The 25482-nt window shown below is 41.3% G+C and overlaps 2 protein-coding genes across 2 annotated transcripts; one reads left to right on the top strand and one right to left on the bottom strand.

Annotated features, from left to right (window-relative positions):
- Positions 1–223: 223 nt before the first annotated feature.
- LOC120103997 (3-dehydrosphinganine reductase TSC10A-like) lies at positions 224–10760 on the bottom strand. The gene is made up of 4 exons (XM_039121249.3): positions 10136–10760; positions 9334–9481; positions 7973–8263; positions 224–399 (listed from the first exon to the last, which is right to left on the bottom strand). Exons 1-4 carry the CDS (start codon positions 10673–10675, stop codon positions 392–394), a joined length of 987 nt encoding a protein of 328 aa, XP_038977177.1. The 5' UTR covers positions 10676–10760; the 3' UTR covers positions 224–391.
- A 9576-nt stretch (positions 10761–20336) lies between these two features.
- LOC120107800 (LOW PSII ACCUMULATION protein (DUF1995)) lies at positions 20337–24410 on the top strand. Its single transcript, XM_039121250.2, has 9 exons — positions 20337–20507; positions 20589–20735; positions 21302–21349; positions 21433–21472; positions 21585–21685; positions 23028–23220; positions 23303–23401; positions 23674–23791; positions 24125–24410. The coding sequence occupies exons 1-9, from the start codon at positions 20442–20444 to the stop codon at positions 24243–24245; spliced, it is 933 nt and encodes a 310-aa protein (XP_038977178.1). The 5' UTR covers positions 20337–20441; the 3' UTR covers positions 24246–24410.
- The last annotated feature ends 1072 nt before the right edge of the window (positions 24411–25482 follow it).

The raw sequence follows: 25482 nt of genomic DNA, 5'->3' as shown, positions 1-25482 counted from the left end.
TTCTAATAGTTTAACTAACAATAGTATATGTTCAGTTTCTTCTTAGTAATTTCAGTCTATTCTTGTGCTAAATACAAGAATCACACATTAGAATTAATCAAATGAGCTACACCCCAAATCTGGAACATGACATGGCCGTGCTATCATAGGGTATCGCCCATAATAACACAAAGCCTACAATAGAAGATCTGTACAAACTTTATAATCATAAGGTACATAATAATAGAGATCCAAAAATTTCTCCATTTATTAAGAAAGTGCAACACACTGTTTCTAGATTCAAAGTTTAAAAATTCAAAAACGACATAACCCATAATTCACCTAAACCATTAACCAGAGCTGTTCTTGACCATACTTCCAAGCTTATTATCCTTCCCAGCTCCGAGCAGTCCTATTTGTCTGAAAAGAAAAAAAAAAAAAGAAAGGGTGAGCATCGCAGCTCAATATGTAACTTTGCATTATCTTACCGGATTAAGCATAAATTTTATATAATTTTAATGCAAAGAATATCTTTTATTGCAAACTAAAGTATTTTATATAAATGATAATATAACAAACCATGACATAAAAATCCAATTATGTATGCATCAATCATGCAAATTCATAAATATTGTTCCACGTATATAACATAAACTAAGTCAAAATTCATTTAGCCATTTATTAATATAAAACAACACTCTGTCTAAATGCTAAGGTCACCTTATACTTGTGACATAACCATAATTAACTATATATCACAGTCTGCCAACTATCATACATGTTGGAGCCGTATGCTAATGATTATACCCGCCAGCAAGGTTGTATGCCAACGATTATGCCAACTAGAGAGGTCGTATGCCAGCAATTATACCTGCTAACAGGCCGTATGTGGCTATCTGAGAGCCTTTAAAACATTTCACAATTTCATTATATATATATATATATATATATATATATATATATATATTGAAAAGTGCTAAATGATATCATAAAAGATCATGACTCATACATAGGCCATATATATCATTTTTATAGTAAAATATAAATTTTATAATTTAGAGGTCATAATTTATAAATAAATCATTAAAAATAAAATATTCATGAAACCATGCTATTTGACATAAAACATGAATTATTCATAATTCATATGCTTGACCCTAAAAATTCAAAAAAATAAAGGGTCAATCATCAAACATAATTTACAATTTTATAATTCATATGATTTGAATTTGATCAGTAATTCAAAACTTCGTAAGGAGCATCAAGGTCACTTACCTCTATTCACTCTAAACCACAAAGTTCAGTTGGGCTAATCAGCTACATTTATTCAAAGCCATTTAAGAATAATTAATTCATATTTAACTATTTTATAATCTAAACATGCAATAAGAAATACTAGGAGAAGGAAACGGACTAGATTGGGCTTCACACCTAGACCGAAGGTGGAAAAAGGAAGGACTGGCCAGGTGTAACAACGATGTCGATCTTAGACCCTCTTTAGGGGTCCACCTAGGGGTTACATAAAGAAGAAAACAGAGAATGAGAACTATTATTTTTTTTATTTTATTACATTTTTTTTCTTTTTCTTTCTTTTTGCAAAATAAGGAGGAAGCATGAGCTTGTGCCCCCTTATCAGAGGAAGAGGAGGCCTTAGGGGGTCTGGCAGAGACTTTGACTGGAGGACCAACGATAGAAGGGGGGGGGGGGTTGACTCGACCATGTCAATCAAGTCGGAGCCGAGTCAAAAATAGGGTGTCACATTCTCCCTTCTTTTAAAAAAATTCATCCTCAAAATTTACATATCTAGGCTTTCAAACATTTGGGATATGAAGTCTTCATCTAATACTCTACCATACTTTAATTGCCCAACAATGATCTAAATTCACCATTTTAGGACTCAAAATTCTAGATCAATTTAAATTAACCCCAGTTTCCTTATCTGAATAATGCAATTCTTAAATACAACATCAATAAGAACAAACTTCTTAAGAGAAGTGGCAACATAGTGGCTCATTTTTTCAGATATACAGTTCAAAGATGCAACAAACTTGGAAGACACAAAGGAATTAGAAGAGCCAGAATCAAATAACACAAGCAGAGATTGAGTTTATTGGAATTGTACTTGTCACCACTTTGTTGCTTGCACTAGCATCCTACTGAGTTAAAGCGAATACCCGTGCATTATCTTCTTATCTCCGATTAGCTGGTTTGGCGGACTTCGAGTAATCCTTCTTGTTAGGACAATTTCACATCATTTGCCCCACCTTGTTGCTGTGAGATACTGGGCTGAAGTCGGCAGCCCCAGCCGACTTCAGCCCAACGCCCCTTTTGGAAGGGGCAGAGCAGGGGATCGCAAACGCGATCCCCCTCCGCCTTCTCTGGGCGCGACGGGAGCGGAGGCGCCGCGGACAATCCGCGGCAACCCCGCGTCCGTTTTGTGGCCACTCCGCGTCTGCACGAGCGGCCGCTGATCACGGCCGCCACGAGAATCATGGCGGTCCACCGTTTGAATTGGGGGCCTATTAAAAACCCCCCATTCTTCTTCCTCTGTGATTGCTCCACCACCGACCCTCTCCTCCCTCCTCCCTTCTTCTCCGATGACCGCATGCGCCACTCCAATCAAGTTCAGCCACCCCGGGAGCCTAGCTCATTTGATTCTCTTAGTCCCCTGTTTTTCGATCTAGTTTGGCCGTTGGAAACCCCACCGCCGTCGCCGCGGCTAGCTGCCGGTCGAGCCACCTGCAGCCGAGATCCGCCGCCTCCGTCGACCGCCGGTAAGCCCTCTTCCCTTTTTGCTCTTCGATCTAGCCGGAACATGCTTGATTTTCTTTCCTTTGCTTTGGCCCCAAACCGAGATCACTCGGTTTTCCCTCGACGCTCGTCGCCGCAGAAGCCGCCGGCCGCTTGCCGTCGGCCGGGCAACAGCCCCCGGCCGCCTTGGCTGACCCCCCCCCCCCCAGCCGACCCCTTCTTCTTCCTCTTCCGTTCTCCCATCTCCCCTGTTCATGGGGAGCTCGGTGAAGAAGAAGGCCACTGTGGGCCGTGAGCAGAATGATGGGCCGATGGGCCCTGTTCCATTGCAGGCCCAACTTGGGCCCAGTTCAGTCCGGTTGGGCCCAGTTGGGTAGTACCCTTGTGGGCCCAACTTGGGCCTAGTTTAGATCCGAACCCGGAATCTGAAATCTGGAACACGAAACCCGAAATCCGAACCCAAAACCCAAAGAAATTAATTAAATTTAAACAAGTGAACCTGATCCGCCTCCCTGAAGTAGGAGTTAAGCGAGAAGAGATAAGTAACTTAATGCTTCAAAGTGCATTTTTCTAAATTATTTGGTAAAATAATTATTAGTGGATTAAATTTTGAAATATATTTTGTATTTGGTAAAATGGGTCTGGCATGTTAAATTTTATTTGAAAATTATGCTCTGAAATTCATAAATTATGATTGGGCAATTTATGAAATCTGTTTATATATATATATATGCATTCTCAGCATGGCTATGATCTGTTCTGTTATGTTCTGGCCCCGCCAATGGGGATTATGCGTTGGACCTATCGACTTGTAATCTGTGAGGAACAGGTTTCGACACCGCGCCATCGGTGATTAGAATAGTGGTTTCTGGACACCGACTGCCATCGGTGGGTAAATATAGTGGATTTGATACTTTTGTGCAACACCGGCTGCCATCGGTGGATAAAAATAGTGGATTTGGCACTTTGTGCAACCCATGCCACTGGGGTACGTGGCCGTAGCCTATTATGTTGAGATTATGATATCAGAGTTTTGTAAAAATGATAATAAGTTTTGAAAAGAGAAAAATGATATTATTTGTGATTCCCAGTCATTATTTTGTATTTTGATCTGATATGCTTTGACCCCACTCTGGAGTATTTTGTTGCTTACTGGGCTAGTGTAGCTCATTATTCTGTTTTTTCCACTTTTCAGATCCAGAGGCTTGATCTCACGGGATTAAGGAGTGCGCTAGATTTTCCGACGATTTCTTCAGTTATTGATCCTTTAGTTAGATTGATTAGAGTATTTGACTTATGTCAGCATATGTTATTTGAAATTTTGTAAGACTGCTTTTGAATAACTTAAATATTTATGTCAGTTTTAAACATCTGTGATTGTTTTGATATGATCTGCTGCCTTGCACGTCTGTGCGGCCCGCCGTGCGGCGTGCGGCATCTGCCGCGCCTCGGGCTCGGGGCGTGACAGTTGCACTGATGGCATGCTCCAAGCCTCTTAAGACAAGGCCTATTATGATTCTTGCCGCAATACTCACAAGTCTCAACTCTCTCTTTTTTTTTTTTAGAGTTGTTCTCTAATTTTTCCAATTGGTCAATCCAAGCTCTCGTGGATCTAAGCCTCTTCCTGTCACCCCATTCTTATTCAGCTCTCTTCATATCCAATTCAACCTTCAAAGCCTTTTTCAGCACATCTTTATAGTTGTTGAAAAGGTGGAAGGACAAGCGAAATCAGATTACATATCTAAGACCCTGCTTAAAACTATTCACTTTGTTTTTTTCAGACTTAACAAGATGAAGGCAGGAACATCTTAGCTCATTAAACTTATTGCCATATTCTAGCACTGACATATCATCTACCTGTCATAAAGCTAGAAACTCATTCTCCTTTTTCTAATTTCACAGACTTTGGAAAAGATTGATCATCAAATATTCCCTTTAATTCCTCCCAAGAAAGCTGATTTCCAGCATCCTCGTAAGCAACCTTGGTTGCAGACTACCAAAATATGGAATTTCCTTTTAGCATTGGCATGGCCAATCTCACTTTCACATCCTCAAGAAACTGCAATGCATCAAAAATTGTCTTCATCTTTGAATCTACGTCTCAGCTACCAAAGGATCAGCTTCATCCTCAAATTGTGGCAGGTTGAGCAGAATTTCTAAATCTTTCGTAGTAGGATTTTGAAGGATGGGCAGATCAAGGAGCTGTCTGAAATTGCTGCTATTGCTGGAGCATATGAACCACCACATGGCATACTTTAGCAATGTCTGCTGGGTGGCTAAAGCGATTGGAGCTTGCTTAACTAGTTAGTTAGCATCTCCCCTCATGGCTACTCTTGCTCCTCGTCCCCTAGCAGCAATATTGGCCAAAACTTCCTTCTCTATGTTTCTTATTATCACCTATCATAAATATCAACATTTACCAGTTTCCATAATTGAGCAACTGTAGGGGTTAAGAAAATTTATCTACACTTATTCAGCTAAATGAGACCCATCTGCCCATTACTAAGCTATGAGCTTTACTCATGATCAAACCTATGCTTTGATACCACTTAATATCACGCCCTAAATCCGAAACATAACATGATCGTGCTACCATGAGATATCACCCATAATAACACGACAATAGAAGATTTGTACAAAATTCATAATCATAAAGTACAAAATAACGGAAAATTTTCTCTATTTATCAATAATGTACGAGTATAAAGCTTCTAAATTCAAAGTTTATATATTTAAAAGACTAACAACCCATAATTCATCTAAATCATTAACTAGAGTTGTTATTGGCCAACTAACTATGCTCCCAAGCAACGTCTGCTATGCCGGTATCGGGTCCCGGACCGATTGCTCGATGGCATGAGTTGGTACAACCCCATGCCATGCTATGCCGGCTCTATATCGACATAGTAGAAGAGACGGAGGAGAAGAACAACGAGAGAGAAAAAGGGAGAGAAGAGAGAGGCCGACGAAGAGCCAGCAGAGGGTCGAAGAGCTATCGCGCGGAGGAGGCGGAGGCCGGAGAGCCATTGCGCGAGGAGCCGCCGGTTGTGCCCTTACCGGCCTCTCTCTCCCTCCCTCTCCCTCTCCCGCTCTCTCTCTCTCTCTCTCTCTCTTTTCCTCTTTTTCCTTCTCCTTCTCCCCCTCTGTCGTCGGTCTCGATTTCATTGCCGAGACTGTCCTGGTCCGCTGCTGGTATGGCTCGGGATGCCCTGAACCGGGCAGTTCGGAATGGTTCCGCCGACCATGCCCTCAAGCTTATTATCTCAACCTCCAAATCTGAAATATCTCTCCCACTCCTAGCAGCTTTATTTGTTTAAAAAGAAAAAAACAAAAAGAAGAGAAGAGGGAGCTGCAAAGGCTATGTTGATCACAAGAAATCAAAAAATTTTAAAAAATAAATATATCTATATCCATTATTAAAAGTTAATATTATTTCAATCACTCAGTGGTAGAATATTTTTGAACACTGAAGGATGAATTACTAAAAAAATAATTAATTACTTCTGAAATCTGCAAGTAAAAATCACATCCATTATTAAAAGGTAGAAAGCATTCGATTCCATCACAGGGAATGTGAGTGCCATCATATTTAAGAGTTAGCATTTTGCCAAAGTCATGTGATGAGGCTTTCGAGAATTTCATTTACAAATATCTTAGGATTCAATTGAGTATGGATACTCTGCATCCAGGTGGTATTACCACGTCGGTCATGCAGTTGGTCCAGATGCTGCATTAGCACATTATAGGTCCCTGCACAGGCCCTGGCTGATGCAGCCATGGCCCCCCAACACGCTGATCAAGAATGTGTGGAACAGCGGTGGTAACAAACCCTCATGCACAAAGAATTCAAACTCAATTCAATCATGTGAAAAGTTCATCATACTATCTAAATCTTCATAATTTACTTTACATTTCTTATATATATGCACTGATTACATTACTTTTCTTTTCTTTTCTTTTTTCCTTGCAGTTGACTTCCATATATGATTGACCTCTTAACTCCTATATCCATGCAACACTCTCATTGACTAATTTCATCTGCAGCAAACCTAAGTGATGGCAGATGAAAGCCATTATTATCATCTGCTTAGGTAATGAATCATCTTCCATCAATGGCATCACATATTATAAGAAAAAGGGCCACACCAGAATTACAGCAGCTCCAGATCATCAATGTGCCTACTATTTTTAAGTTGCCCTCCTCTCTAATACATTTCATAAAATCAAATGTCACTGAGTCATAAGTTCCATGGTAGAAAGATCCTGAGTCATAATATTATGAATTCACCTGATCAAAACTTTTACAAACTTTATGTCTAGGATGATTATGCATGACCAACAGATGAAAAAAAAAGAAGATCATGCTGATAAATGTAAGGAAGGATACCACAATAAAAGGAATGGGATCCTAACTAGTTCAGATAACATAAACATGTCATCAGGCATCTCACACAATATGTTGAAGTAGGCCATATCCACAAGTATCACTACGACCATGAATAACAATTACATGTAAGAACAAGCAAATTTTCAAAATCACCCAATAAGTCTTTGAAGAAAATAAACAATGAGACATTAACAATGGAAACTTCATAAAGTGTGGGTCCTCAAGTCACTGACGAATCAATGACCATCTCCTTGTTGTCAAATCTAAAAGGATTTTATCATTTTTATATCTGCTATGTCCATGCAATAAGTAACATATGGAAAAGCCAATTTCTAGTATACAAGCATGCAACTTAGCAACATGGCTATACGCATTGGAGAAGCTCTAAGTGAAAAAGGACAAGATCATGCATTATGCACAGTCTGACTCCTAGTGCAATGCACGAAAACAAGCATCCCATTTGCATATAAATATATAAAGTTAAAGAAAACAAACATAATATTCAGCCAAAATTTCCTTCAACCTAAAGATTCATACCAATTATATTTATATGCTGTCATTAATCTAAGTTAATCTTTTCACAACAGTTTGAGTTTTGAAGTCAAATGCATCCAAGTCAATGGACCATAGAATTGTATAATGCACTTTCAGAAGAGAGTATGTTCATAATGAGAATATATCATGCAAATTACACCATAAGGAATAGAATAAGGTGTTCCACTGGCCATGAGGAAAGAATTTATGCTTATATGTACGGCCTGATAGGACTTGCTTTATCATTATATGCCTTATTAATACTGAAACAAAAGGAACATGCTTGCTTCAAAATTTTCTTTATGTAAATTATATACTTACTGCTTTTTTTGGCATGCCACTTCTCTATAGTGTTGAACCAATTCCATTGAAAGCATAGACCCAAAAGGCGCATGAAGCCAGCACTGAACACCTCGACAAATGCTATCAGATATGATCTCTGAGGAGATAAACCAGCAGTAGCGATAGACAACATGGTTCCCTCAAAGTTACAAGGGATGATAAATGTTCCAGATTTGATGCCCTTTAGAGCTTTTTCAGCAACATCGTCAGCCTTCATTCCACCTGAAGACCCAGCTATTATACGGGTGAGCTCTGGTCTTCTCTTGTGCTCTGCATCAATAAGCACCTGTTACCATGATGCCTCATGAACCCACCAATACATAAACCAACAATAAAAGAAAGACCATGCAGAGTTTACTTGAGCTGATGTCCTTAGATGCTTTGACTCAAACACAAACAAAAATTTTGCAAACACAACTAAAAGGCTGTATTTCATGATTATAAACCTCAGCTACTCCTGATCTGCTTTGTGAATTCTTCCTCTTCTTCATGCTAGCCTATGGTTGTTTATACTCTTCCACACAACTTCTATCCAGGTCTTGCAGTCATTTAATCTTTCATCCATGCCTCAGGTAACTTGTAAAAATTTCCTCTGTGTTTCTCTTTCTTCCTTTTTCCTGACTGGGTGTAGTCTAATTCATAACTCTTCTGGGCTTTGGGATTCTAAAGAACTGCAAAGTGATCTCCATAGTGGTAGATAGCTCCAAGCTTATAAATCTAAATCATATTTTCCATATCTAAAAATGAAGTACAAATTAATGACGGTTAATTAGGAAAGACATAGAAGAACAACTAAGCCAATTCCTGATCTATACATTGTACTGTGATGCATTTATTCAATATCAACCTAACATTAACTGTACAGGGAGAAATGGAAATGTTAGCAACCATGTTTGCATAAGCTGACATTTCGTTTTCAAAAAAAGAGTAACAATAAGAAGGGGAGAGGACATGATCACTCAAAAGTTTTTATAAAGAATCAATCTAATAGTGATTAAATATCTGATCCCCTCCCCCACCCAAACTTCTTCTACTTCTTCAATTCATTTCAATGAATTAGTTTCAGCATAGCCTAAGCAGCATTGTTCTCATCACCAGCCAGAAAATAAATATAAACAATAATCATGTTTTAAATGCTATCACTTACTTATAAATTCCTATATGTCCCCTAAGATTTTTTTTTTTTGCAAAATACATCAAAGAACATAATCATATTAAATATGCACAAGATATAAGTATTTAAATATGAACAGTTTCATTTTTAAAAGAGCTATCTCATATGAAAAGAAATCACCCCAAAAATATGATTAGTACAGGCTCTATAAGGAACTTTTCCTCACCTTCAGCAAATCCTGGTGTCTCTGTGTCGGGAGGAAATATGAGGGACACGTGAATATTATCTGCAATAACCTCATGCTGCAAAGCCTCTGCCAATCCACGAAGTCCAAATTTGCTTGCAGAGTAAGCTGTGTAACCATAAACACCCACCTGTGAAATTAAAACACCATTCTTCCAAATCAGTCTTCTTTTATATATACCTAAGGGCACAAATGGTATCCAACTAGAGAAAAAAACCCAAAATCCGTTTCTATTTCTATCAGGAATGGCATGCAGGGCAGTAGCACTCATTTGAGAATTTCTGAAGCAGTATAGCATAACTCCTACTTCCTTTCATAAGATTAGCATGAATATCCCACATAAGCCTCAAATCTTCAACAGAACGTTTTTTAAGAAAAAATGAAATTTTATTCCTCAACACCACATGGAAGCAAAACTCAAAATTCCAGATTCTTGGGGCACAGAGTTAAAGAAGAAGATTTCTTTCTTTCCTCTTTTGGCTTGTGTATAAAATTGGAATCGTATTTTATTCGGACTCCAATAATTTGGTAGTGTGTGTGACATTATCATTGTAACATAAAACTCGAAATTTGCATACCATAAGATTCCCATATAATTTGCAAATTTTCAAGAAATCAACTTAATAAATGAAAAATATTCATACTTTCCATCAACCCAGAACAGCTAAGGGGAGGGAGGGATGGAGGGGGCGCCGCCGGGGGGCGGGGGGGGGGGGGGTGGCGCGCGGGCGGGAGGGGGGAGGGAGAGAGAGAGAGAGAGAGAGAGAGAGATTGTAGATGGGACCTGGCCGGCTTGGGAGGACATGAGGGCGATGGAGACGGGGAGGCCAGTCTCCCTGGCTCTGGTCTTCATGCCGGGAAGGGCGGCTTTGATGAGGTGGAAAGAGCCCATGAGGTTGACCTCCACCATGAAGCGAACCTCCTCTAGCTCCTGGACCTCCAGCTCCTGAGGCACGAACACGCCCTGGTTGCAGACAAGAACTTCGACGGGGCCGGCCTCCTCGAGGGCCCGAGCTACGGCGGCGGGGTCCCGGACGTCGGCGGCGAGGACGGCAGCGTCGACGCCGGTGGCGAGTCGGATGGCGTCGCGGGCCTCCTGGAGGCGGGTGGGGTTGCGGGCGAGGATGGAGATGCGGGCGCCCTCGGCGGCGGCGCGGCGGGCGAGGGCGAGGCCGATGCCGCTAGACCCGCCGGTGATGAGGACGTGGCGGCCCTTGATGGGGATCCGGACGCGTCGTGGGCGGACGATAGCTGCCAGGAGAAGGAGGAGGAGGAGGGCGGCGAAGGGGACGACGAGGAGGAAGAGTAAGAAGAGGGAAGCCATGGATGGGTTGATCCAAGAAAATGAAGGAAGAGAATTCCAAACAAACAAACAAATAATGGCGTTTTAGCTGTTGAGACTCTCGTGCACTCCGCTGGCACTTAAATTGCTGGTCCCTATGCTTCCCTTCGCACCGAAGTTTCGACGCTGAAATTAACCACTCTAGTTACTGCTCGCTTTCCCACCTCTCCTCACACTAAAATTTCAACACTGCCCTTCCTTCTGCAAGTGGACCCTCCTCCTCCTCCTCACTTTGGAAACCCTACCTCGTCTCTCCCACCCCGCCATCCCCCAAAACCACCGTAGCTGGCTCTTCCGAAGTCCGTCGACGATGATAACAAGCGTTTTGGATATGGCCCTCGATGAACTCATCAAGAAAAACAGTAAGTCGGCTGCCGGCGGCGGCAGCTGCCAGAGGCCGGGGAAGAGAGTCGGACGTCCGACCGGCCCAGGAACCACCCCGCACCAAGCTCTATATCTTCAACTTGGATGATGGTGTCTCCAACGAGGACATCAAAGAACTCTTTTCCTAGATTGGTGATCCCAAACGTTCCTCGATCCATTATAATAGGATTATAGGAGCAGAACATGAAAGGAAATGGCTGGAGGTTTTTTTTTTCAAGGCGGATGCATGGATGCATGCTCTAGCTGCTGTAAAGGGATACAGCAACGTTCAACTTGATGGGAAGCCAAGGAAACTCAACGGCGTCCCCAAAAGCAGACCTGGGAGGGGTGGCTCCGCAGGATGGTCACGCGGTGGTGGCGCCGGTAGACGGGCAAGAGGCCGTGGTAGTCGGATTACTGCTGCAGACTTGGAGAAGTACCGCTCAGAAGCAATGCGGCAATGCAAATCAAATGGCAGCTTTGCGCCTTGGTGCTTTCTGTATTTCCTCCACTTGGTTAGTTCTGCTCTTTACTACTATGGTTGTGTGACTTTAGGGACTTGATGGAGGGTATTCTTGCTGGTGCGCGGGACTTGGGCTTAAACTGTTGCTGACTACTTCGTGATACATCTGCTAAATGGACTAGTGATTGCCCCTTATGCAGTCACGGAGTTTAGTCAAAGAAAAAAAAAAACTTTTTTTTATTTTTTGGTACAACTATTGCTCATACTACTCATGGGTGCAACCAGTAGAATCAAGAAAAAGATGATGACTCAATACTAGGAGAACGACCCTCTGGTCTGTCCAAAGAATCTCTCCTAAATGCTGAGCAGCATAGGCGGCGACCCAATCGGTGGCCCCATTTGCCTTTCGGTACACGTGCAGAGCTTGAAAAGCACTGTAGTCCTCCACCATCCGTTGGAGATTATGAAGCAAGGAGTTGCCATTCCCCCTCCTTTCCTCCTTCTAAATTCAATCGATCACCATCGCGGAATTCTCCTCGAGAAGGATGCACTCCGCTCTCAACACCCCCCTCGCGTAGGAGATGCTTTTCCAGGCCGCTCTGAGCTCCACCCCGGCTGCTGACAGGCCAACAGTGCTTCGCCCTCCGGCAGCTATCAATCTAGAGTCATGGCTCCTGATTAAAAAAAAAAAAAATCCCTTTCGAGGAGAGCTTTGTCCAGATCCAGAGCATCTTGGATAAAAATAGGCTGTTGATCAATAAGATCAACCAGAACTATGAATCGGAGATCGCAACAACCTTAGTTGGAATGTCGGTCTAATCTAAAAAGTGGTCCGTGCCAACTGATTCACCCAAAAACAGACCGAAGAACACTAGTTCTACCCTATTGGCTCAGTTGGTTGGAATTGTGTGCTAATAATGTGAAAGTTGTGGTTTCTAGACTGCATGGACTACTACAAGAAACTAATAGCATTATGTAAACTATGCTCCAAAGGATAATGGTTTAAAAATTGATATGATTTGTTCCCTACTTTGCGTATATTCCCTATGTTCCCCTCCGATCAAGTGCAACATCATGCACCTAGTGGTCCCTCTAGCTAATTCCCTAAACTTTCCCATTTATAATAGATCTAATATCCTAAATACTAAAATAAAATCGATAAGAAGATTAGCCGACCACAACCTCTTACAATTTTCCACAGATCACTAACCTAACAAGCCCATTCTATCCTTGGTTTATAAAACTCCTCTCATTATGGCGCTTTACAGACTCTCCACAGAACCAGAGTCAAGACAATATTCAAGTAAACTGAAAATTCTGTGCTCTGGTTTCTTCTAGCTCTGCTAGTGGCCTCATTAAGCAATGATGTAGGCTTTGCAGCTCGCTGTCTTCTTGAAACTCTCCTTTATACAGTTGAGATCTTTGTGCACACAGTTAAAGTCTCCTTGTACACAGCTAAAAACCTAATCATACAGCTAAGACCTCACTACACGCACTTAAGCTCTTTATGAAACGCAGATATTTCAAACCATGATCATGAATAATTGAAGATGTTTGAACAATAGTTAATAGCACCTGATACTTTTTTAACATAACATTTACAACATAGTAGAACCATTGATCGATATAACATTTACAACATCACAGAATCTTTATCAACATAACATTTATAAATATTTCTGCGTACATGAGCACATAAACCCCACAGTCGACACTATCAATCCTTCGCTGTGCATAGTTATGAGCACGTAAATGCCGCGCTGCTCTCTCTTAGGTTTCTCCATGCCCTGCCTATTAGGAGAAGATGCGGGGTAGATATAAGTGTGTACCATTTGGATATAAGTGTATATGCAGAAATATGAGTTTCTTATTTTTGAAAATACTAAAAAGAAGAATTTCTTACTTTCATTTTTTATATAAATAATATTTTTAAATAATAAAATATTTTTTATAATATAAAATTTAAAAGGATGTTCTTTATCATGATTTCTTAAAAAAAAAAAAAAAGAAGTGATAATCAAATATATCTTTCATTTTATGGATACCAATAATATTAAAGAAAAATAAAGAATGTCGGGTGTGAGGGGAGGGGGGGGGGGGGACAGATAACAAGGTCTTCATGCTTCAGCAAGGTGACAATGCAAGCAGCATCGGCATTGCGGTCATGGGAGAGGGCGCTAGTGAGGATGTGGGAGATGGAGGCGGAGAGTCGACTGACATTGTAGATGATGCAAGAGATGGAGCAGTCGAGAGCAATGCTAATAATGATGGGTTTGAGGGCAGTGCGATGGTTGTAGGCGAAGAGGGACCACCTATTCTTCCATAGTCACTAGGTCATTCTTGAGCCTAAGAAGTTGGAACTTTTAGAGTTGGAACAAACTTGTGACTTCAATTGTCATTTGCATTAGCAAACAAACTTGCCGACTAAGGGTATTAGCTACCTTGTTCCCAATTTGTCTTTTAATAAATGTGAACATTTTGTCGAGTCATTGATGTTATTGTTTTACGTGAACTTAGACTAGCATCGAGTATCATTCATGCATTGGTTTTCTATAGTATCTAGACGTGTTTCGAAGTTCTGATAGGACATGAAATCGATTAGCTATGCATATCAATGCCATGATCTTTTGTAACAACCAATCAAGCATATGGGAAGGTGGAGGGACTAAATTCGATGAACGATTGCTGTTATTGAAGATGGACTTCTTATCTGCTAGGGATTAGTATGATTACAGATCTTTATATATAGGAACGTTGGTCCAACTTGCTTCATTATGATTGGCACACCCATGAGTAAGATGGATATGATAGAAATTAGAAATCTAAGTTAACCTCGAAATCCCACACTAGACCATCATCCTTGATATTTGTAGATCTCTCTTGAGTTCTTACCAATCTTAGGCCTAGTTTAATTGAGCAGGTGAATTAGACTTTTGGTATAGGAATCGGTTCATATGGGGTGGCATAAGAATCACATTGGCCTGGTATTTTAAACCAAGATCCAGACTCACCATGCATTAGGGTTTATTAGAGTAGTTGGCTCTTAGGGCTAACCCTAAGTGGCCGAGTACTTCTAGAAACCCTAGGGTTCGGTCAAGCCTGGGGGTTTCCTAGGTGGCCGCCAACACTAGGATTCAATCCTAACTAGTGGCTGCCACACATGCCTAGGGTTTCCTATAGTCGTGGCAAGAGTCCTAGGGTTTCTACTGTAGGATGGCTCTTCTAATTATAAATAGAGGAAGAAAGTGCAAGGTTTGAGTATCATCAAATATACATGACAGTGTTGTGGCTAGTGGTGCCTAAGAAAGGGTGCAGAAATCCTAGTGTGCTATCGAAGAAAGAGAGACACAGAGAAGGAAGAAGAGGGAGATTGAGAAGAGGGGAGACTACCGAGAAATTCTTGGAGGGTATGTTGGTTGAGAGTACTCGATCTGTATGGTGCCTAGGGATCCCTCAATTTTCTTCTTCTATCACCTCTCTATGTTTTTCCATCATCTCTGCAAGGATACATCTATCTTACCATGCATGCAATATGTAGATAAATGGCGATTTATCGAAACAGAGCCACCTTGTTACTGTATGTATTCTTCCACTATGTAACACCTTGCTAGACCGGCATAAATGTTCTTTAGATATCTCTATATCAAAGGTACGTAGTTAAAAAAATTCCTTTAAATCGAAAGATCTAGGTGGCCTACTCATAATGGGTTCAATGTCTTGAAGGAGCATAGCATCATCAGATGCAATATGAACAAGATGTAGAATTGAAGCATTTGGGAACAAATAAAACCAAGCAGCATTACAAAAGGAAGAACCCACACATGGTTAGGACTGACTCTATTATTACACCATGTGAAAAAATTACCTTGAAAACCTAGGTTGCATTGTTTAGAGCATTTGGGCCAATAAACGTACTAAATTATCTAAATCTAGAAAAAAAAGGTGAAAGAGTCTCCTCGTTTTCTTATCAAATTCATTTTAAATATAATTAAAATAATCATCTATAATCAGAGAAGTTAAATTTAAAAATAAGATATGAGGTCTCATACAGACGTTTTTTTAGTCCCACACCAGCTATACACTGGATAGATCTTGAGTACTTACACAGAGTCAAAGAACTTAAATAATCCCTTCTGATTGACTTTTTTTGATGAGATCCCAAGTTGTTATGGTTGATATCAGATCGGACCCGATCCATGGTCTCTATGGACTAGAGGATAGTGTAACACGAGCCTATTGGAGTTGACCACGAGTTGATCGTAGTGCTTGCGATAAAATTTGAATGGATTTGGACTCTTAGCTTGGCAAGAATTAGAGCATAAACGAGGAGAGTATGTAAGATCCCGTGCGGGCGTGTGTTTAATCTCATACAAGTTGTGCAGTGGATAAATTTTGGATACTTATATAGAGTCAAAAAATCTAAATAATACGTTTTTATTAGTTTTTTGGGTAAGATCCTGTATTGTTTTGTTACGTAAACTATTTGAAAGCTCGCCCCAATGAGAGCACGAGTGTCATTACTGACATAGGTACTATAAAAATGCCAAGAAGGCATATCAAAAACATAAAACCAAGAGCTACCTGATGTGAAACTAACTGAACTGGTACCATGCCAATTTCTCGCCTCTATGCATATATCAATCCCCTCGAAGCACCTTCTGAAAGGTACCACAAAAGGGACCCTAACAGCAAGTGAAATAGTTAGCCTGTCGAGCAGACCAATGTGGTTCAAGTAACACAAGCATGCTAGGGATTGTACTGCCTATTCATAGAAGCAATACAATTGCAGGCGTCCTTTTAAATGCATTGTCATAGTTCCATATATGAACTATCACAACCCAAATTTCTTCCTTTTTTGGTATGGTCCTATCAGCCCATCCCATTCAGGCTCAACTTTATAGAACTTTCCACTTTGTGGTAGTTTGCATCTACATTATTTCAGCATACATTGGAACAATGGGTCCTATGCCCCCCATACTACATATCGGCTGAGCCTGGATGGATGAGCCATCTTATCAGTGCTCAAGCTCTCGTCAATTGAAGAACTCCAGGCATCCGTGGGCACCTCACTTGATTCCAAAGCATCAGGCACTAGGTCGACTTGATGGACTGAGTAGACTCACTGTTTGATCTTGTTGGACTTGAGTTGCAAGAGAGCTCATATGTCCACCTGAGACTCACACCACTCAGGCGTGGGTGCACCCATGTGCTTTTCGACTGTTAGCTGGCTATCCAGATTTAGGAGTATGCCTTGAGCTCTTCCGGTCGGTTGCGGAGGTGGATGTTGACAGAGGCCTTCCTATCCTTCTTAAGGGATTCCTCGCGGAGACCCAACCTTATAGAGTAGGGGATCAGGGCGGCCTATAGGGCCCATCTTCATGCAGAGAGGGTGTCTTCTATGCGAGGAGAGTATTGGATGCGGATCGTATTATTATGGAGGGGGATTTAGCCACAGTGATCGAGTGGATCCAGGGTGCAGATCGTACAGCAGGCGGGTCGCGGCTGATACACGACATCCGCAGTATGTTGGGGGAGTGCGCCTCCCACCGAGCTAGCTAGGTCTTCCGAGAGGCCAATAGTTGGACACTCACGTATCGGTGCCGTCTTCGATGTATCTTCTCCTACTTTCTGACTTTATGGGCTGCACTCACATCCATTGTGTGTGAGACGCCGATGTACCAAAAAAAAAAACACAAGGAGACAATGAGGGAGGGGGGAGCAGCCTCGGGGCATTTCCACATGAATTCCTTCGAGTGATGGGCAACATAAGAGACAATCCAATTGACAACGTTATTTGCTTCTCAAAAGACATAAGTGGCCCGTAAAGCGACAAGATTCTAGTTGTAAGTCCTTAACTTTGATCCATGCCATGGTCATGTCAATCACTCTTCCAGTTGACAGAATCATCCTTCGAGCAGTGCAAAATTAGCACCTACACCATTCACAAGTGGCATTCCATTTCAACCTCTCTAATTCAGAAGGGGAAATTATAGACACTGGCTTCGTGAGATGATATTTACCTTGAATTGCTTGAGCATAAGACCCACCATGGGGGCTTTACCTTTATCCCTAACCCTAGAAAGGGAAGCACCCCCAATTTTAGTAGAAGGGGGATAAATAACACTCGACTCCTTCCAATGAATTGCTTCCCCTACATGAGAGGCCAGCCCAAGTTCTAGATCGTGATGCCAAGAGCCTCTGTTTGTTTCTTTGTTTTGGAGGTCGTGGTCTTCTTGCTGCCGATGCCCTCCCCGCTACTATTTGTCTGAGCCTTTCATGCATGCACTCGAATCGTCATCGAGTGTTTGCGAGGATATCAATTGATTTGTAAGCAAAACCAAATCGGAGAAGCATGGAGTAGAGAAAACCAAACCGGAGAAATATCAACAGGCCTATTTTTCTGTAAAATTATATCATGAAGAAAGATCAGTATCCAAGAAGAATCTCCACAATTCCAAAGAAAATTTACTCACTGAAGAATTTCCCCCCAAGATGTTTCTTCATGATTCTGGTTACTTCAAAGCCATCGAAGTTAACTGTCTCTTCTCATGTCACTATTATTTTACATATATCATTAATAAAGCTTTTGTTCAAAAAACGTTTAAGAAGATAAACTTGGATCTATTAATACTAATGTATTTCTATACTTTAACAAGATCTATAGCATGGTAAATCTCCTAGTAAGAATATAACTTTCCCAACTTAATGCAAGATTTATTCTTCCTCAAGATAAAAAGAGGCATCATGTAATGATATTTCAAAAAGAATCTATTTATCAGTTAGACTTCACACTTCTTTTTTTTAATACAGAGGGGAAAAAAAAGTGCAAAACTGAAGCTGACTTGAGCCGGCTCAGTGCCAGAAGTGGAACTTAGGGCTGCTTGGGCCAGCTTCAGCCATGCGTTGCGTACTTTAAGGACTAATGTCATCTTGATGAAGGGTGACTCGGGACGGTGATGGTTGGATCTAGGATCGAGCTAAGGAGGCGGATTGCATTTCCTGATTCAAGACATTTGGTACTTGACGAGAGATTGTATCTCCATTAAGAAAATATACGCATGGGAGATGAATGAAGCTGCAAATTAGATGGCCTCCTTTGCAGCTGATCATTTTCATGGACTATCCTAGACTTCTGACGCACGTGTACTTAGAGCTTTTAGAGACATTCTATTTTTTGATTTTTTTATATGTATTCATATCATAGTAGTATCACATTTCTATCTTTACCAAAAATAAATAAATAAATAAATAAATAAATAAAATAAAAAAAAGTATCCTGACTCAGCCTGAGCAAGAACTTGATCAAGTAACGGTTCCAGCTGTAAACGGCGGAGGCCGGCTTTGAAGTCATCGGTCACATCCACGGTCGGTCCCAACTGTATCTCCCAGCTATAGGGCTGTCAAACGGGCCGAGCTGCTCGGGCTCGGCTCGGGCCCGGCTCGGTAAAAGCCCGGCTCGAGCTCGGCTCGTTAGTCAAACGAGCCCGAGCCCGAGCCCAAAATGAAGCCCGTTTAAATCTGAGCCCGAGCCCGAGCTCGAGCCCGAGCAGCTCGCGAGCCCAAACGAGCCCAAAAGAGAGCTCCAAAATTAAATTGGATTGGTTTGGGTTGGGACTTAGCCCGTTAACCCAAACCCATATTTTATTCCTTCCCTCCCACCTGACTGGCTGTCGACCACCTCCTCTTTTTTTTTTCTTTTTTTCTTCTCCTTTCTTCTGGGTTTCTCCAGAAGCTTCCGGTGCCCTCCCCTCCCCTCTTCCGGGTGTCCCTCCCCTCCTCCCCTCCGGGTGTCCCTCCCCTCCCCTCTCGCCTTTCTCCTCCGCCACCGATGACTCGCTGCCTCCCTCCGCCGCCGATGCCGAGCTCGGTTCCGTTTCTCCCCTCTCTCTTTTCCCCTCTTTGCCGACTCCTCCACCGGCGATCGTCGCTTTCGCGAGCTCTCCAGATCCGAGCTCCCTCCGCCGCCCTTCGTTCGTCTCAGAAGAAGGCACCGGCCGTCGGCCGACGAGGTGAGTCTTCTCCTTTTTTTTAATTTCTTTCTATCCTTCTTTCTTCTCTTCTTCTTCTCTTTCCTTCCTTCATTCTTCTCCGACGAACCGCCGGACGGGGATGGGGCTGGGGATGGTTCGTCTCTCCCTCTCCCTCTCTCCAGATCCGAGCTCCCTCGGTCCCTCCGCCGCCCTTCGTTCGTCTCAGAAGAAGGCACCGGCCGTCGGCCGACGAGGTGAGTCTTCTCCTTTTTTTTAATTTCTTTCTATCCTTCTTTCTTCTCTTCTTCTTCTCTTTCCTTCCTTCATTCTTCTCCGACGAACCGCCGGACGGGGATGGGGCTGGGGATGGTTCGTCTCTCCCTCTCCCTCTCTCCAGATCCGAGCTCCCTCGGTCCCTCCGCCGCCCTTCGTTCGTCTCAGAAGAAGGCACCGGCCGTCGGCCGACGAGGTGAGTCTTCTCCTTTTTTTTAATTTCTTTCTATCCTTCTTTCTTCTCTTCTTCTTCTTCTCTTTCCTTCCTTCATTCTTCTCCGACGAACCGCCGGAACTGAGCTCGGCTGGCGGCTGCTCGTTCTTCTCTCCGACGGTCGACGGAGACAGGGACGGGGATGGGGCTGGGGATGGGGCGGGCTCGGGCAAACGAGCTTCACGAGCCCGAGCCCGAGCTATGCCGCCCGAGCCCGAGCCCAATACTGGGCTCGGTACCGAGCCCGAGCCCGAGCCCGAGCCGGGAAGTTAGTGAAACGAGCCGAGCCGAGCCTGCGGAGGCTCGGGCTCGGCTCGGCTCGTTAACAGCCCTACCCAGCTATCCGTTGGAGTCCACAAAAACGTAGGGGCGGAGATGGCTTCAAGACCTCCCTCTCGCCTGCACTCAAAACAACCCAAAAAATAAATTGAAAAAAAAGAAAGAAAAACTTTCCAAGCTCTAAAGATGCGGATCTCCAGCTCGTCCATTCCTAGGGTTCCATTACCTGTTACTTCTTCCCTTTCCAAGCAGGTAGTTTTGGTTTTTGATCCATCTAATAATCTTGATGCTTTCAATGTAAGACTGAAAGCCTCCATTCCTTTGTTTCCGAAGATTCGGCGTTTTGGTGGGAAAAGACTTGCCCCAAGAAAGATGGCAACAAGCGTTCATTTGGTTGTGTTCTCCCTCTCCCGAGACAGCAGCAATCCGGTTGAACTGGACGTGAGGTTCCCTGCCGATTACTCCCAGCTTCTGGAGCAGGTACTCTTGCAGGCTAATTAATTTTGGTAATTTTTTGGCAAAAAATTATTAATTACTAGTTGTGAAAACAAGAGATCATATAGCCAGTTAATGCTTTTGTAGACTCGGGAATGGGGAAGGCAGCATGATTTTTTTTTTCTTCTGTTCTCTCTTCATTTGGATTAGATGTCAACATGTGAGAAAAGTCTCTTTTATCATAATTAGCTGATCGGGGTTCTTTTTTTTTTTTTTAGAAGTGGAAATATATAGGAAAATTTATGTTTTTAACTTAGATTGAATCATTAGATGTCATTAGATCAAGGTAAAGATACCTTTAATTCATTATGCATTGGATAGAGATGTTAGAATTACCTCTTAAATATATTTGTTTATTTAATTTTTGAAGCAATTACCATTTTAAATTCTTTCAGTACAAAATGGTCTATTTTGCTTCTTCTTTTAATCTATGTGATTGCAAACTATTTCGATAGGCTGGCCAATGTTAGAATATTACTTAAACCACTCTGGCATCTGTCTATTCTAGCAGAAGCTTTAACCTTAAAAGAGGTTCTGTTTAGTGATCACAGGCAAAAGAAGCAACTGAATTGGCTCTGAAAGACAAGAAGCAGTTACTGGTGAGTGTGGCCTTATGAGTTTATTAACAAGGTGCCCTCAACTCTACAGCCATCATAGTTTTTGACATGATCATATAAAACAGGACATTGAGTTTCCTACTTCTGGCCTAGAATCCGTACCAGGTTCTTTCACTATCTTATCTTCCCTGTTTTTCTTTTTTTTTTCCCCTCAATAAAATGTTCACCATTGCTATAAAACTGCATGCTTTACTGATTCATATCACATATGCATTAGGTGATGGTGAGGGAGGTATTGAAATGACAGAAAGCATGCAGCTTATCAGAGGATTTTGTGATCGCTTTATAGTTCCAGAGAAAGCTACACGGACAAGAGTTGTAAGTTTTCTGAGTTCTTCCCAAATATTTCGTGTTTGTGGTGTTCTTTACCTTTTATTTCTTTTCATTCATCTAAAAATTTGAGAACATTTTGTATGTGATGTATGAAAGCTTCCTGATGTTGCAGTAAGTGTAAAGATGAAATCAAGTTGTATACATGCTCATCTGCTTTCTTTTGGTACTAAAAGTTCATAATAGAATTCAGTACATTTTTAATCACTTCAATCAGCTCTGCCCGATAATAGATATATAAATAATTCAGACAATTTTGAGAATGTAGTCCTTAGAATCCACTCTAACTAGACTAAATTGTTCTGTGACAAATCTGAAGCTTGGGGAAGGTGCTATCTTATGAAGAGTGCTGCATGCAAGCGTATGCAGCACCATCTGTGCCCATGAGAAACATGTCATGGCTTTCCATGTATGGAGGGGTCACCATGGTGCTCGCTTGCAGAACCATTTCCAAAATAGAATTTAAGAAGTCTGGATAGCCAATGCCCTTATGTGACCTTACCCAGAGTGAATGATGCACCTTAGAAGATTTTGAACAAACAAGGATACATGTTAGCAGAGCACACTGCTAATTTTTCATTAGGATTGATTTAATTTTGCTATCCTGTATTTGTCTAACTGGATATTCTGCTTCTATGAGTTGCTATGGAAATACTCCACATCAAAGTTATGTGTTTCCCTTTTTTTTTTTAAGAGAAAAGAAGGTGTGAGATCCATTTGCTCCAGAAAGGACCTGAACCTGCAACCTTACGGTTAATACATATATCCTGTAACAAACTAAGCAACCCTGTGTACATGGTTTTAAAAGGACAGAGATTTGGGCAGGGAAATGCACATACAGAGAGAAGAAATGTGGATGGATGGATATGTCTAACGGACAAGCATAACTAGGAAAGTTGGCTTTATATATTATAATGGGCGTCGGTTGTTATCTTTCTTTTTATCCAAAAACCTTCACATTGAGTAGGTATTCGAGGTTGTTCTTTTTCATCTTTTACATTTTACACTCTAGCTTTCTGTAGATTCCCTACAGATGGAATAGGTGTGCAGATTTGAGATCAGCATGAATGAAATGGCTCTTGAGACTTGTTAGCATTCACTGAATGTGTTATCTTTTCCAAAATGTCTCCCACAAATATAGTATATCCACTTTACAATTATATATACACACTACACTTATAACTAAGGCACGTTCAATGATATATATTTGTATGTATGTACATATATTTACCTATATATATAATGGGTAGGAAAATGGTTTTCTTTCTCTTGATTTTGACAAGCAATCATAATTCAGTGTGCATGTTTTTTCTTTCCATATGATGGACAGTTCTTCCCAGAAGCAAATGAAGTGGATTTTGCAAGACAATCTGTCTTTGGAGGAAGCTCACTCAGGCTTGATTATCTAACAAAACCATCATTATTTGAAGATTTTGGTTTTGTTTCCAAGGTTAAAATGGTAGATCGTGTGAAACCGGAAGATGAAATATTCTTAGTTGCTTATCCCTATTTTAATGTCAATGGTAGTTCTTAAGATCCCTCCCACTTACTGACTTCTGTGTTCAGTTTTGTTAGTTAACAGTGTATGGATTCCTTGTCTCACAGAAATGCTTGTGGTGGAAGAGCTTTACAAAGAAGCAGTCGTAAATACTGATAGAAAGCTAATCATATTCAATGGAGAGTTGGATAGGATAAGAAGTGGATGTATCCTCTGAGAATATGATGGTTAATATTATACTTAACCTGCCTATGGTGCCACATGTTTACATAATTTATGAGCTCAAAACCATCCTTTCCAATTCAGAAAGTTAATAATGAACTTGAATATTGATCTCATCGCTTAAAAAGCTACATTTTCCAAATTGGCCCCATGAGGCCATGAGACACAAAGCACCAATAGAATTCAAGTACATGAACTTTATTTTCTTGATGAAATCTGCTCATAATTATGCCATGATGGACCTTAATTACTCAAGATTATCCACCATTATTCTATCCCAAGCTAGCAGCACTTGCCAAAACCTTCCTTCCCAAGTTGGAGACGGTATATTATGTTCACAACTTCAAAGGGCGCAATGGAGGAACCCTGTTCAGGTCTGAACCTCTTCTTCTCGAATTACTCATAGAATGGAAAGAAAAAGGCTTCTGGTCCATCAGTCTTAAGAAAATAGTATGTCTTTTTTGGTATTGTAATTGTATCAAAACTGTATTCCAGTCCAAATTTGCATATTCAGCGCTACCAAATTCCTGTTAGTCATGACTATAATAAGTGAAAGCATGTAATAATTCTTTCATGAAAAACAAAAAATTAGAACATTGGCCTTCTTTTCTCCAAGTCATGGCAAATTGCTTAAAGAACCATATGCTTATGTAAAATCTTGATGTTTTGGTCCATATAAATACTACTAACCACTTAAATTGTTGCAGGTCATATCCTGGTCCCTGGATGGTATTGAGAAAAATTGGTGGTAGGTATATCTGTTTGCATCAGCAGGAAGAAATGCCATCACTGAAGGAAGTCGCCCTCAACATTCTTCCATCAGCTTGATCCATGAGATGTGAACTGAATTTAAGGGTACAATAATCGTATGTAGAATAAGGGATCTGAGATTTTTCTTATGGCAATATGCTTAATAGTAGATTGCATGTTAAACTTTTCATGCCTTCAGCATCTTGGTTCCATTCTCATAAAGACAGATGCATGATCTTTTTTCACTAAGGGATACCATCAGATCATGTGGGTGATTATGTAATGACCAGATTGTTCTTTTATCACTTGGTGAAATGAAACAGGTTGGACCAGCCACTTTTCTGATCAAAGAAACAAAATGATAAAGATTATTTGTTATCATTTATGTAGCCCAACTTCTTTACAGATCAATCAATCATATATTGAGGCGATGACAAGGGAACAGTAGACAATATTTCATTCATGATCTAATTTTCATTACTTTGGATCCCAAAAGGTTTTTTATTTGTTTTTGGGAAAAAAATTGTAAATGCCTTATAAGTTGGTTGGATTTGTTTATAACTTAGCTTCCTAGGTTAGCAAGTTCTTATATTAGTGAGTCAAATTTTTAGGGTTTTCAACATGTTAATTCCCTTTTTTTAACCCAATCCCAAGACTGGTCCTTTTTATTTTCTAAAATAACGTCTAGCACCTAATTTTTGGTATTTTGATTGCTTTTTCCATAATTTTGAATAATTTTACTGAGCATAATGCTTTGAATCAATTTTTCTGATAGGTCCCAATAATGGCAAAGAGGAAAAGAACGATGGAAATGAAAGGTTTGATTAGAAGCCTTTCTTCAGATGAGAGAAAACCCATGCACGAATACTCTCCTTCGGGTGAGAGTGAACCCAATACACCAACTGCTATTTTCACACCCTTTTCCTCCCTCGTTAACTAACTGGCGAAGGAAAAGACTGTCACGTCGGCGTTTGCTTCCCACATCCTCATGTTGTGCATGTACAACATGTCTTTCGTTCCCACTATGATTGTATTCCGCTTTTTTTAATAACTGACGTTCGGATAGATCGGTTGTCACTTCGAAAAACCGCCTCCCGCTTCCTACTTCGAAGCTCCCCCATGCATGGCTACCACTCCTCTGTCTTCGCAATGGAACCATCAACGGGTGAGCAATTCTTCCTCGCGGTTTACTCCTCCACGTACTCTCCACCCATGTGGCGTTGTATCTTCGTAAGGGACATGAGTGAAGGCCCCTAGATAATGGGGGTTCGATCTTCGAATCCGTTTGGGTCGGGGTCACCCCGTGCACCCATCA

This window comes from Phoenix dactylifera, chromosome 10 (assembly GCF_051530095.1).
Source record: "Phoenix dactylifera cultivar Ajwa chromosome 10, Ajwa_hap1_PhDact_Kaust_v1.1, whole genome shotgun sequence".
NCBI lineage: Eukaryota > Viridiplantae > Streptophyta > Magnoliopsida > Arecales > Arecaceae > Phoenix > Phoenix dactylifera.
The sequence above is the reverse complement of the archived record's forward strand: the minus strand, read 5'-3'. Positions and strand labels throughout refer to the sequence as shown.